Source organism: Anomalospiza imberbis, chromosome 2 (genome assembly GCF_031753505.1).
Source record: "Anomalospiza imberbis isolate Cuckoo-Finch-1a 21T00152 chromosome 2, ASM3175350v1, whole genome shotgun sequence".
Taxonomy (NCBI): Eukaryota; Metazoa; Chordata; class Aves; order Passeriformes; family Viduidae; genus Anomalospiza; species Anomalospiza imberbis.
The window spans coordinates 16124627-16139162 of NC_089682.1; the positions used below are offsets into that span (position 1 = coordinate 16124627).

Here is a 14536-nt window from a genome sequence, read left to right on the forward strand (position 1 = left end):
CTTCAGTGAAATCACTATAAGTCTTTTCATTATTGCATGAACAATGAAGAAATAGTAAAAATTCCAAAGTGTTGAAAAAGAAAAAGGCGCAACTTTATTTTCTGACTCAATAAGTGCTACTTAAATGCAATGGATGTTTTTCTTTATATCTGATTTCCTCTGCAGAAGCTGCCAAAATTGCCTTTTCCATTCAACTATGTTTTGTAAGGTTCTAATTATAAAAAGTTTTAAAATTGTTTTTAGTATTCTGAAAGTGTAAAGCTTAGTGTGAAGAAGTCCAATTCCACTCACCCCTGTGGAATACTAATTTACTACAAGTTGAAGTAAAAATCTGGATGCAGATAATTATTATTATTATTATTATTAGACTAGTGATCATAGAAAACAATTATAAATTTGTTAATGACATAGGTTGCCGCAGTTACTTTTTGCAAGATACGTCTAACTTCAAGAGTTAGTAAATTAAAAGATAGGATGAGTATGATGAAGAATGGATATTTCAAAGATGTTCAAACACAAGAATTCATATCTGTTCCCATAAATTCTATTGAACATAACTGGTGCTGCTGCAGAAAAGCTAGAAAGGATTTTTTTTTTAAAGTTCTAACATGGGGATTGATTGAATTTTGAAATGTTACTATATTTAGAACTGCTTAGGCAGCCCCATTTCTGTTTCAAATTACGAGCTATCTGATTAATCTTGGCAGTGGAAAATCTTTCATTCATGTGTTTAAAGAACAGAGGGAAGACAATCAGGAGCTACACAGAAGAAATGGGACAGTCAAAAGGTTGGAAATCCCAGGCTGAAAGGGGGAGGGGAAGAAAGGAAAAAAGTTGTCACATAATAGAAAAAAATACATGTGCTTATGTAACACCTGAGCCTGGCAGCACATGAGCTCCTGTGCATCAGAAGAATCAACAGGTCAAAGTTTCATCCTTCTCCTTCCAGGCCAGTCTACCAGAACTTGGTCACAGACAGGAGCTATTATGTCCAGAAATCTGCTAATGAAGCCTGAAAAATCAACCCCTAACTTTACAGGCCAGGTGCAGCATGGATTTTATGCAGCAAGACAAAAAGGAAAGTTATCATCATGGGCTTCAGTGTCACCTTTATACTGTCAGGTGATGCATTTTCTAGATCCAATATTGCTCTGACCCTATGACACCATGCAGAAAGATGATGGACAGAACTAGCAGTTCAGGAAAACACATCTTTCTAAGGGAAAAATTATTTCTGGTTATGATGGAGTTTGCTTATTTTTCCTTCTTCCAAACTGTGCTGAGGTATCAGGAATATAGAAATAAGAGAAGGAAGCTAGGGAGAAGATTAGACAAACTCTAAAGAGTGAGCAGGAACAGATTAGAAGATGAAGATAGGAGATTTGGGTGAGAGCATCTACGAAAACAACAGCATTTGCAAAAGCATCATGCTGCAGAAAGAAATAAGCAAAATCAGAAATTTCAGGAAAGGACTTTAAACAACTCAGAACATGGTAGGAGAGATGTCAAGGAAAAAGATGTAAGAAAAAAAAGGAGGAGGCTGTCAGTTTCTTACAGAGAAATAAGGTACATTTAAGTTAGACATAAGGTAAAGCATTCTAATCTTAATGACATATAAGTACTTTAATAGATGCCTAGGAACACTAGGGAACCTCTATTATTCAGAATTTTAAGAATATACTAAGCAAACACCTGTCAAGAATGACACAGACATTCTTAATCCTTTCTTTGAGTAGGTGGAAAAACTAGAGGATTTCTTGAGGTCTTTTCCAGTCCCATGTTTCACGATTTCTATGCTTACACACCATACAGAAATTAAGAGGTTTCTAAAACAAGCAATTTTGAAGGCCTGGTGTTGAAGAAGCAAACACACTAGTCAGAAAACCGAATTATTTCCAACAGTCAGATGCATCTCCTGTAATCAGCACTTTGTACTGTTCTCTTTTTCCACTTCTACTGGCAGAAGTGACACCCACACAACATGTGTCCAGGCAAACACAACAACCAATCTCAATTTTATTTAGCACTGTATGTACAGAACACATGGCACAAGGATTATGAAGAATTGTCTCGTTAAAAATGTATGATCTTTTCTGTACAAACTGGTTTTTGTCCACTGGGCTATTGCAAAGGAATGCATTATGCTTTTTTTTGCATTTGTAATCACAAGAGGAATGCGACATTGTATGTGGCTAGTACCCGTGTTCCAAAACATGAATTAAGCAAGGTGGTCAGACAGCATATCATATCATGCTACAAGGCAAATTCTTATATCCTAATCGCTGAACATTCAGGAAATACTTGTGGTTAACACAATTCTGACATGTATTTTACAGTAATACCTTAACCTACCAGCAATTATGTTAATTAGTAATAACACTAAAAAATTAAAACTGATTCCATCATACAAGAGTTCCTCAGGATTTTAAATTCAACTAAAACTGAAAGGCCAGTAAAAATGAAAATTAACCCACATGAACATTAAGAACCACAGAAATTCCCGTAACAGTTTGCCTTCCTTGATATTATGCTGATCGCTCTGAGTACACTGTGATTGCACATCTTTTCCAGCAGCAGAAAGAGAACATGGCTGGAGCACACAGCGTGAGCAAGCCAACAGACCACACAGAGCACCACTGCTGGCAGAATTCACACCATCTCTATCTGGTACAAAAACTGATGTCCAAAACATGCCCATACCATTTGTCTGGCTTTTTGTTTTCCTGCAATTCTGCTGCACAGAGGATGTTGACAGAAGTTCACGTGCAGAGATCTGTCAGCTGATGTCATGTGACAACTCTAATGGCATTACTTTCAAGCAGGGACATCCCTCACCCAAGAAAAAAGGAGGGAGGGAAGGTTAGGGAAGGATGTGTGGGGTGCACAGCTCCCACAAAGACCCACTCATGCTGCATGCTCCCACCGGCTGTTCCTGCCTGTGATGAGGCTGGCCCAGTTTGGGGCATGCGCTGCGCAAGGCACAGCCTGTGTTGGTTGTTCAGCTCTGCACAGGGCAGTGGGTCGGCCTCAGTGGGGTTTGCTTGGCAGAGGCAAGACCCTGCTAATCACTGTATGGTGAGGGAGGGCAACCACAGTGGTGCAGACAGGAGGCCTGTGGGTGTCAAAAAGGCAAAGACACCAAGGGTACCACACAAGAGTATCCTGATGTTCTGTCAGACCTGTGCAGTACCTTACACTGCAGAATAAATGGCACTGAATTCAAACCAAATATTCTAAGGTTTTTCCTAGAATGGTTATTGATTCCAAATGTTTCAGCAAAAATGCCTTTAGGATTAAAAGAAATAAGCAGCACTGCAAATGACAAACACCTTTCTTGTCTTCCTTAAAAACTATTTTGATTTATTTTGTTAGCAGTTCTTCTTTTCATTCAAAATTGCAGAGGTTTGGAACGACAGCTTTCAAACTGTTCTTACTTAAAAGTGTCCTTGGGGTAACACTATGGAACTGTCTTTCATTTATCAAGCCAAACTGTAAGCGTTTCAGAGGGAGCAATATTTTATTCTGTGTTTATGTAGCATTTAGAATAAAAATACAGATTGTTGGAACATTCTGCCCTGTTGTCTTCTTGGATTACTCACAATGGCAAAGTTCACCTTCTACTTGGGTGATGATTCTTCAAAGCCTTAAAGCTGACATTAAACAGGCATTGGTAGGTCAGGAAACATCAGAGTTAACCTAACATGTGCAGCTCTGACTCTGACCTGCAGTCACTCTGTCATTAATCACAGGTGGACATGTGATTCCTTAATTAAGGTAACAAAACCCCTATAACTACACACATAATATTCCACAAAAGCCAATGGTTCAAAAAATATGTAAAAAGTACAAGTTCACTGTGTCTTTACTAAACAAGCAATAATTATCTTTTAATACACAGGCCAGATAAACCTATGGTTTTGCCAGCCTCCTAATCAGCTCATCATCTGTGCTCCTCCCAGCTGAGCCTCAGCAACATCAAAAGCAGAAACCTTGTCTAATACTGGAAAAGAGAAATGCAGTGTTTCTATAGACATGTTAACACAGGTATTTCACAGGGTATACAAATTAAGAACAGGATTCTTTCAAATTAAAATACTAGCCCCAAACCTGAAGCAGTAATCAATTCTGACTGCTAGAAGACTTTTAAACAGTACATACTGTAGAACTCTTACAAAATAATGCAAAACTGCACTGCAAGAGATCTTCTTTAAAAAGGTAAATAACAGGTATCTTCCAAACTTACCAAAGTCACACAACTTCAGAACATCATTGTGGCTTATTAAGAGATTCTCTGGCTTGATATCTGAAGTATCAGAGTGGGTGGAAAGAAAAAAAAAAAGCTATTAACTTCTCTCAATTTTGGACTTTGTCAACAAATATTATTTCATTATAACTTATTTAGAGATATTCATGAAATCAAAAATGAAGCATTACAAGAGCAACTGCTGAAGCAGCTTCCAGCAATTCAGTTTGTGAACAGGCAGAATTAATTTTCCGCCTTTTGAAGTCTTTTAAAGTGTTTCCCAACAAAATATGGAAAGATGAAATGTGCTTACAGATATTCCTGGGCAGAAAACCAATATTCATATTTCATATTGCAAAATAAAAGAAAGGAAAAGAAAGAAAAATAAATTCAATTACCCAGTTAACCAATAAATTATTAAGTATGTTGTGCTCAACATTTACAGTTATAATAACCATTTGATCACCTCTTGTAATTTCTTTAGAAAAAGTGTCTTGCCCAGTTTTAAACCCTTTTTTCATTCCTCTGTTATAAACATGGTACATTTTTCAAATTACATTTTGAAAATATTTTCAGAATCATGCTGGTCTTAAATATAAAAAGCACACTATGTGAGGATTTTATCTTATTGGAAATACTAATTAAGAATGTTACTCTTGCAAAGTCACAAAGCAAAATACAATTTTACTGAATCAGGATAAAGTACATAAAACTAGATGAAGCAATTAATCAAGGTGTGTATTCTAAGTGCTTGAAGCTTAGGGAGAAAATAAATATACAGAGCTGAAACTCAAGGGAGCTGGGAGGAACTGCCTTAAGAAGTAAAACACAGAGGACCAAATTTTTAGTTTTAGGTTATTTTTCTTCTAATATTCTATTATCAGATTCAAAAGTGAAATGACTGAGCACCATGAAATGTTTTTAAAAAATCCTTTTTCTTAGACAATGTCTGTTCCTCCAGTTACAGTTTACTGTGCTTATCACTTTCCAAAGACAGTGGACAGCAAACTTTTTATGTAGATGAATTTCATTTTAAAATTATCTGGAGCCATGCAGCAGACTTAAGACCCAGGCAGATGTATTCTTTTTTTCTGTTGATAGAAAGCAATTGTTTGTATTTATGTTAAATGCAAATTATTTCAAGTTGTAACATGTTTCCCTTTAGAAAGGGCCTTATTCCAAGTGGCGAAGCACACACTTACCTCTGTGAACAATATCATTCTTATGGCACCAATGAATTGCTTTTATTAGCTGGTAGATGTAGCTTTTCACTTTTTCTGGTGGAACTCCATTTGGCATTTCTTCTAGCAATTCAAGCATATTCTAAACATTTAAAAGACACATCATTTAAAAGAGCTATACTCTAGCTGCTGGAAGATGCTTTCAGCCTTCTGAAGCAACAATTTTGGGCTAAAGAGCTCAGCTATGGAAAATCAGTAATTTAACATTCAGGGAGTGAATTTTCATCATAAGCATTCTCCTAGCTGTTTTCATTCTGGAGAAAACACTTGTGAAGACAATAATCCTAAAAGGTGAACTACAAATATACCATAAGCCCTTAAAAGACTGTCATCAAACCACTTTCCCTAAACACCTGAAATGTCATTTAGTTACAAAAGGCTGCTTAAACAGAAACACCAGGTCAGGTGTGTGGCCACAAAAGAAGTTTAGCAAATCAAAGCATTTTGTAAATATTCCACAATGCTTTAAGACATTATTCTCTTCATTAGGTTAGTTCTGCCACTGTGACACTGCAGGGCCACCATGAATCACCTACTGCATCTGTATATGGATGGATAGAAAACAACACAAGCCTCTTAGTGCAAATGAAGTAACAGATATAAAAATGCCTCACAGGGGCATAAATAGAAACCTAGGGAGTATCCTAGGAGTATTTTGGCTATATTGCCTTACACAACTAATTTAATTATGGATCTGAGCATTTGTAGATTTTTCATTAAAAGTAAATTTACTTTGTCTTTGACAAACATTTTTTCTAGCTGTAAAGTAAAATTTTTGAGGTTTCTCTTGAAAGATATTTTAATGAACAGTAGAGATTTTGATGATATTTGAAAACACTTCTAAGTTTTGCAGTTTGGGAGTAAGTACTGGAACTTATGTGCTTGAGCGCGAGCTTTCTTACAAACACACTTCAGATCTGAGGAAAGGAATTTTCTGTTAAGAAACCATATTGATTTTAGTTAGATTCTTGTCCACACAGAAGGCTGTGGATCTGGATAAATAAGTCAAGAAGTTAGTGTTACAAATACAAAACAAAATAATAGCATCAACACAGGAAGACATAATCCTACATGAAGACATTAACTAAGGGGATGATGAATAAAGGAGATTAGACTAAATGTGAATTTAAGTAATCTGGATTTCAGTACTGCAGAGTTAACATGCCCTGAAGGACACATAGTGCTCATTACCGGTTAAACAAAAAATTATTCTACTCCACCGCGTTTTATTTAATTCTTTCTACTTTTCTCTCATCCAAATAATTCAGAAACATCCTGGTCTTCAAAGAAACTATGGGTGACACTACTTAAGATATCTGAAAATAAGAAATGTTCATTTACTTCAAAGTTTAACTGAAAAGAAAGGTGAACATTAATACAGAAATGACATTACATACAAACTAGACATGGTGCCTACCTTTATTACAAAATTATTTTATTCTGAGGTAAATAATTATAGATATTGCAGCCTAGTGTTTTTACTGACATTAACCAGTTTTTAATATATACTCCTTTTCATATCAATTAAATATCTTTTACTTATGCCGCTCTTTCAACCCACTTCTCCAGATAGCTTATCCAAGTCAACTACAACAGAAAATTAAATATATGTTCTAAGTTGGTGTGTGATCAAAGACATTCATGTGTCTGGAACAATTACAATGAACATGGTTGAAACAAGTCAAGCTCTGAATGTTAGATCCAAGTAAGATCCACGACATTAGAAGTTGCTGACCGGCTGGTGAAAACCAAAACTGATTTTTGCCAAATTGTGGGCTAATATAGCTCACCTCACATTATGTAGTCAAGTTCTACGACAAAATAAGTTGTCAACTTGACGTAATGCATTTAGGGTGAGAAATTTTTAGATGAGAGAAAATTGACTGCAGAGGACTAGCACTCAGCAAGACTGCAACACCACACTGGCAGGAAATTAAATGAAAATTTCAATCAAAAGAACAGTATCTCATGAAGGCTACAGACATATTTAAACCTGCATTTTCTTTTACTCTGTGCATCTGAATACCATCTAAGTGTTTCCATGAAGAAATGCTAAATGGTTAGAATTCAAAAGGAAGATCTACCTTCATCAGGAAGGATGCAAAAATGACAAAAGACCAATCTGTTCTAGGTTGTTTCTCCTTGGAAACAGATCAGGATGCTTGGCAATAGTAGGCCAATCTAAGGAAATTTTGGAATAGTTTCAAAATGAGGTCAGGATTGGAGTTAATGACAGTGGTCTTTGCCAAATCCCTCTAAGCAACTATTGATAGTGGCCTTGTTACAGAAATACACAAACAAATCCTATTTTTAACAGGGAAGGGTGGAGAAAGTTGAAAGAGATTCCAAGGTCAAAAGTCTATGATCTTGTTTTAAAAGACTATGTCTACGTCAAGAGTCATTACACAACGTAACAGGACAGTTATCCAGCTTTACAATTAAGTTGGATTAAAGAGTTCAGATGGAAATTTTTCTTCAAATCATATGTATTCCAGTCTGCATAATTTTTAACATGTTAGTGTTCACAAATGGAAGAATTTTGTAAAACACATGACGTAAAAACAACAGTAATCAGTGTTGCTGTCTCACGACATATTGTATTAAAGTTTCTGCTGCTTCTCTTTCAAAATTAGGATAACTTAATTTTTTTTTTTAAAAGAAGTTCTAAAGGTATTTTTAGTAAGCTGATAATTAAACTGTGGCAAGGATACTACAAACTCAACTCACTTTTTCCACATATTCAAAAACTAAGTATAATTTTCCTCTTCTTCTGAAGGCTTCCTTCAGCTCCACAATGTTCTCCTGTTTCAAAGTGCGAAGCATTTTAAGCTCTCGTAAAGTGGTTTCTTTGACTTCTTCATTTTCTAGAATGTGAAGTAAAAGTGACAAAGTGAGCTGATTAAAAAACAGAACAAACCCTCGAAGTAAAAAGCGTTATTAAGATTTGTTTTGAACCACTGATTAAATTCTCTGGTTTTAGACATTACAGAGGAAAAAAAAGCTTATTTTCCAGTGTGGACTCTCTGTTTGCGTACTTCTGCATTGTAAGAGAGGTAAATGACAACTCTAATTATTATACAACCCGCCTCACAGATTTCCCATCACTACCATAAAGGTTTTCTGTGGCTGAGAAAGTCGTAAGAAACAAACTGTTTGCATTTCTATCTTTTTTTTTTTATTATGAAGGGAACTCATATGCTTCAAAAAAACATTAATGTGTGTGTACATGCTATACCCCAAAAATACACGGCACACACATTAACCACTGGGAAGGTTGTCCTCAGCAGAAACACTGCAATGCAAAGCTCATCTTTGAACGATACCAAACAAATGTATTTTATTCTGAAATAATTTTATTTTTCAAAAGCCATGACAAATTCTAAGACTGAAGATTTTTAAGTCCTGTACGTTCCCCACATGGCTTTCCAAGGAAATTCAGCAATGCCAGACCACTGTAGCAGCCACAGGAGGCAGCAGAGTAAGTATTGATGCAACAAAGTCTCGAATCTAATTCAAAGGAGTCAAGAAATTTAACTGTTTTGTTAATTAAATTTAATTTTAATTTAACTGACTTGACAATTTAATTGTCTGAAAGGTGTTCATGAAAGGAGGAGTGCTTCGCTAATGCTTCATACACTGCTTATCATTAAGGGGCTCTGAACTCTAAATAGATTCTAAAGGATACTATGAAGGATACAATATGTGAAGCAAGCTTGACTATATTAGGTTTTATTTTTCATTTAGTAAAATGAAATCCATTAATTCAGTAAATTTACTCATGCACATAGAAACAGTGTAGTTAATCACTTAGAACTGTTATCTACAACAGAGAGTTACTAAATAGGAAATGCTTGCATAAATTCAAAACAAAATCACATTTGCAGGTCATGTACCACAAAGACAGTTAGAGACAGAGGAAGAAAAACAAGAAAGAGAAATTGTTTTCCCAAGGCAAAAGGCAAGAAGATGTTTGCAGAGGAGAGCGAATAACAGTGGTCATGCAAATGCACTAATCATCATCAGAAGAGAGAGGGGGAAAATAAAAAATTGAAGTGCAGCAGGAGGGAAAAGGAAAACAAAATACTATAATCACAAATGTTTTGATTAAAAATATATAATTTAGAGCAATCTAAATCTTTTCATTTTAAAACTGAGTGCTTGATGTTGGCTTGCATCAGCCTGATTGCATAATCTCATCTATAAAAAAGACAGTCACTTTCCAGCACATTTAGTATTCATATGTCAAACAACGGCAAAAATTCAGTGAAACAAAAACGTCAATAGAAACAATTACAGTATATTCAAACTTCTAATGAACTACCATATTAACAAGACAGATGTGAAATGGGCTGAATCAAAATCCATCAAAAGAACTTCTGTCATATTTCCAGACTCGTAAACAACTAGCTACAAATCTGAAAAGCAGACATCAGTCATGTAAACTGATATTATGTAATACCCTTGGAAAGCCAGACCTAATGGCAATGTTGTATTTTTTGTTTTCATTTTTTGGTTGACAAACTAATACAATAATCCTGTTTAGGGCTTAATATTGAGATTTACTTCCTAGGATCTGTACTGAATAGCCATGGCAAGTTCCAAAAAGCACTTATGAGATACTCCCATGACCTGGTCAAGATGGTCATCACAATTAAACTATCTTCTACATCCTTTACAGGGATTTAAAACAAATTTGTGAACAGCAGAGCTAAAACATTTATCAAATGTACTCTCTAAGTGTCTGGGAAAATGACATGCCAAGCAGAGACTGCACTGTGCACAACAAGATGCAAATCAGACTTTGCTGTGTCTGACTCTGAAAAATATAGCCCTTGTAACTAACACCATCTTCACGGCCACCAGCAATCCTGTAGGACAGCAAAAAAAGAAAGTTTGCTAAAATAAAGTGACTGCTGTTTCTTTAAACAACACTGCTAACTTTTGGCTAAAGCCTCGGTACCCAGCAAACCAAGCAGCATCACATCACAGCAGGATGACTCCTCTCACACTTCATAGCTCTGTTTGTGCAGGCCTCTGGGGCTCAGGGCTGACTTACAATGCACACAAGGTACACAGCTGCTCTCATGGTTGATTGCCAGTGCTGCCCATGAGAGGATATGGTCATTCCCTGTCCCCCAGCGAGTGCGGGTCAGAGAACCAGCCTTGTCTTGTACAGTTCTTTGGGTTTATTACTGTTGGGTGAGGAATGTGTGTGTGGAGCACTCAGAGTAATTTCTGTGTGTCATGCCTTCCGCCAGCCTCTTTGCCAGCAGCACTAATCCTTGCAGAAATTGGCTCTTCCTCCCTCTCAGCAAACTCAGCAATGCTGTGGAGTACACAGGGTCTGCTGTGAAGAGGCAAAGAGCAAGTTTCCTGGAGGAGACTGAAGCCCACTGAAGTGAGGACAGAGCTGCTTGCACACCACCCAGCTCCCTCCACGGGTCCTTGAGAGCTCCCAGATTTATCTTCCTGTGACTGAACTTCTCAACAACTTCTTTCAGTCTCCTTCATTTACAACTTCAAGTTGCCCTTACATTTAGATCCCCTCTCACAGATGAAGGGTGATAAAGCCCAAGGACTATGCAAGTCACTATTACAAGATGACTTTTTTACATTTTCTGGTCACATCCAATCTCCAAATGGTAGATCTTGCTACCGTGTACAGCACCACAACCTCTTCCATATTAAGACAGATGCATCAAGAAAGAAACATAGTTATCTAATTAAAGTGCATAATGCAGTCTCTAGGAAGGTATGAAAGATCAAGTGCCTTGAAAATTTACAGAGCTAATAAATCATTATCTTTTTAAAATCATATCTTGCTATATGGGACTTCTCATTTTAACTGGATAGATATTAACAATGTAGTTACTGACATTAAAGATCATGCAGCAGAGAAGATTACCTTCACTGTCTTTGAATTTCTTGATAGCCACAATTTCATGTGTCTCCTGTAAAATAAAAGCGAAGAAATGGAAATGAGCAAGATTTTTTGTGCATTTTTCTTGCCTTTTTTTTCCCCTGAACATCAGAGGAAGAAAAAAAGAAGGAACTTCACAATACAAAAAATTAAGTGAAAAATCTGGGAAATAGCTCAGTGATCAGACCAAGTACAATACAAACCCACAGGCAGCAGATATGTCACAATTAGGATCCCCAGCACAAAAGCAACAGAGTTAAATGCCAGAAGTTCATATTTAAACACCTTGCAATATATAACAGTGAAATACTCAGAAGTGTTTTTTCTGTGACTCTTGTTTCTTAGTTATTCTGAAGCTCTAGTAATCTTTTATCTAACCACATTATGAATATGGGTGCTTATCTTTATGAGGTGAACTGAAAATACTATGCCAGTATTAGGTTTATAGTTAGACCTGTGATTTTGGCTGTCAAAAGTTTTTGGGCTTCAAAGTTCAAACATCCACAAAAAATACAGTATTAGGGAAGTAGCTTCTCTGTACCTCCTTTAAAAAAATTGTCACCTCAAGGGAAACCTATCCAAGATAGGAATCTTATCAAATGGGAAATGTAGCAAGCACATTTACCAACATCTACAACAGGGAAACCTATCCAAAATGGGAAGTAATTGTAGAAATTGGCAGTGTTCAATCACACACTTACTGTACAGTCTTAAGTGATAACCTCCTAATGTCCACCTGCCTTTGCATTCCTCTAGCATTCTCCACTCACCAAATCATAGGTCACATTTTTCTCTTAAGCTTCTCTCTTGTTGTGTGAGCAGGAATGCATTTAGCACATGGAGAAAACGTAGCCTAGTTCAGGTCTGTTCATTCAATAATGCAGCAACTGAACTTCAGCAGCAGGACGTGGAGGAAACACTAAAGTCACGGGGTGAGGGCCTGTGAGCAGACAGGCAGGAGGCTACCTGAGTACTTGATGAGCTAGATCTACCTCACACACCTTTAGCAAATATCACAGTTTAACCAAAAAAACCCCACCAAAACCAACAAACCAGCAAAATCCCACTATTAACAGCATATAAAGGCTAGATTGGAGGACAGCAATAAAAATGAAGCCAATTCTGGAATACCTGAAGATGTGTGCATAATCAGTTATTGAGTAACACAAACATTTACTCCATTTTTCATTTCAAATCATTGTAACACATGAACCTGTAAAATACCTGATCCCAATTAAAATAAAAGCAACTGGAAGGAATGGTCTGAAATAAAGTGAAAAACCTATTTTAATAATTATATTTCTACTACCGAGTTATAGTATTTTTATATTTATTAATTCTAATTCTAGCAATAGTAGTAATAGTTACTAGGACTATGAAGGAACATTAGGAGGGCGAGTAAATTTAGTTTATTTGACTTCTGGTATCTACTGGTAGGTGGTCTGGCTAATAAAGCCACTGAAAGATTTTTCAGGAAAGGAACACTGTAATTGCCCTAAAAAGCCTCTGCTGACTGTATTATGCCTATGTTTAGACAGCCTGCACACACCACTTTGCAGAAGAACCAAATTTATCCATTAGTGTTACATGCCTATTTCACATAAGGTAAAAGAAAAATTTCCAGATGTTTCAGCTACCACAAAAATGCTGTGTTTTATTGTCAAAATATTAGCTAAGTACACCAAAAGAAATATAGGAGTTGAAACATGTATCTTCATACAGTTAGAAATTCTGATTCATTCAAGAAAACTAGTCCACATGGCTCCTCTGCCATATCCTGATTACATGGAATGTGATTACTTTGGAAATTAAGTTTTAAAAGCTCTTGGGTCAAGGTCTTTCAAAGACTTGGGTAAGATATGCTATCAAACATCCTGGAGGATTCTAACTATTTACAGTACTTAAAGCATGAGTGGTTCTAGGAATAACAGGAAGAGAAAGACCTCAGAAACCCACTTACGGATGAAGAAGTAACCTGAACAGTTCAAAAAAATCTAACATTTAAGAAATTTTTATTTAAAAAGCTTTGTCACTTGTATTATTTCATTAAACCAATGAAATGATCATTAATGGTGTCATAAGCGATTAAGAAGTCATACATGACAATTTTCCTATCTTTGAAAAAAACCCAACAAATAATATTTAAATAACCTGAAGTGAAACAACAGCAGAATGAGACTAGACAATGGGTGCTTTAAGGAGCTGCCCTAGTAACATTATGTTCCATCTTAGCAAGGAACATTCTTGTCTAGGTTTCTTGGAGAATTTAATCCTATGTAAATTAGATTCTCTAGGAATGTGCTACTGGTGAAGCAGTCAAGCCAAGGCTAAAATGGATACAAGGATACTGAAGATTACTATCCATAGATTTTTAAATACATTGCACCTGCTTGACAAAAAGTCTGTAACTTCCCTGTGATGCAGAACACCTCCAGAAGAACTGGGGTGCTCCATCTGACAGAAGAGAAAATTGCAGCCAAGTGCACATTTCTCAGTTCTTACTCACATGCTTTAAAGCAACTAAATGGTTTATATGAAGTGCCATAAAAAATAGGCACCCCTCATAATTTTAAACTAGTTTCAAATGAAAGAACCCATCTGAAATGCCCTGTTCCTCTATTTCCATTACTCCTGCTAATTTTGAACTAGATGTCCGGTTTCCACCAAATTTTAAAAAAGAAATGCAAGATATAAAAAGAGGAAATTTCAAAAAAATTGTCTCAAATCTGTCATCTGTACACAGAATATCCTTCCTTGGGGAAAGGAACCAGCAAGAACTCAGTCTCCTGTACCCTGTATGATGTTGCACATCAGCAGCATATGTAGACTGTGCAACGCAATCAGCCATCACACATAATTTTCGTTAACTTAAGTTAATAAAGAATGGAAAACATGGAATAAATTTTGTATGTGGATGAATACAGCAGGCATATAATAGAGGTGGCAAAAAATACCCTTCCTGGATTAGGAGAGACATGCTGGTCAGATGCAGGCCAAACCTGAAGTTTCAAACAAATATTGACAGGCATTTGGTGCAAAGATAACAAACACCACGTGGCTGAGCCCTGAGAAGATGGACAGAACAGGGGATACAAAGACAAGCAGAGGAATGAGGAAATTCAATAGTGATAA

At 36.3% G+C, this 14536-nt stretch overlaps 1 protein-coding gene across 4 annotated transcripts in view; it reads right to left on the reverse strand.

Moving 5' to 3' along the window:
• The window catches only part of CDKL5 (cyclin dependent kinase like 5), a 131069-nt gene that overhangs the window by 43203 nt on the left and 73330 nt on the right, over positions 1-14536 (reverse strand). For all 4 annotated transcript variants that reach the window (XM_068179959.1, XM_068179955.1, XM_068179956.1 and 1 more), the window contains 4 exons: positions 11390-11435; positions 8212-8348; positions 5446-5566; positions 4244-4303 (listed from right to left, as the gene is read on the reverse strand). In XM_068179959.1, the coding sequence (XP_068036060.1) occupies positions 4244-4303; positions 5446-5566; positions 8212-8348; positions 11390-11435 (364 nt within the window). The remainder of the gene's footprint in view (positions 1-4243; positions 4304-5445; positions 5567-8211; positions 8349-11389; positions 11436-14536) is intronic.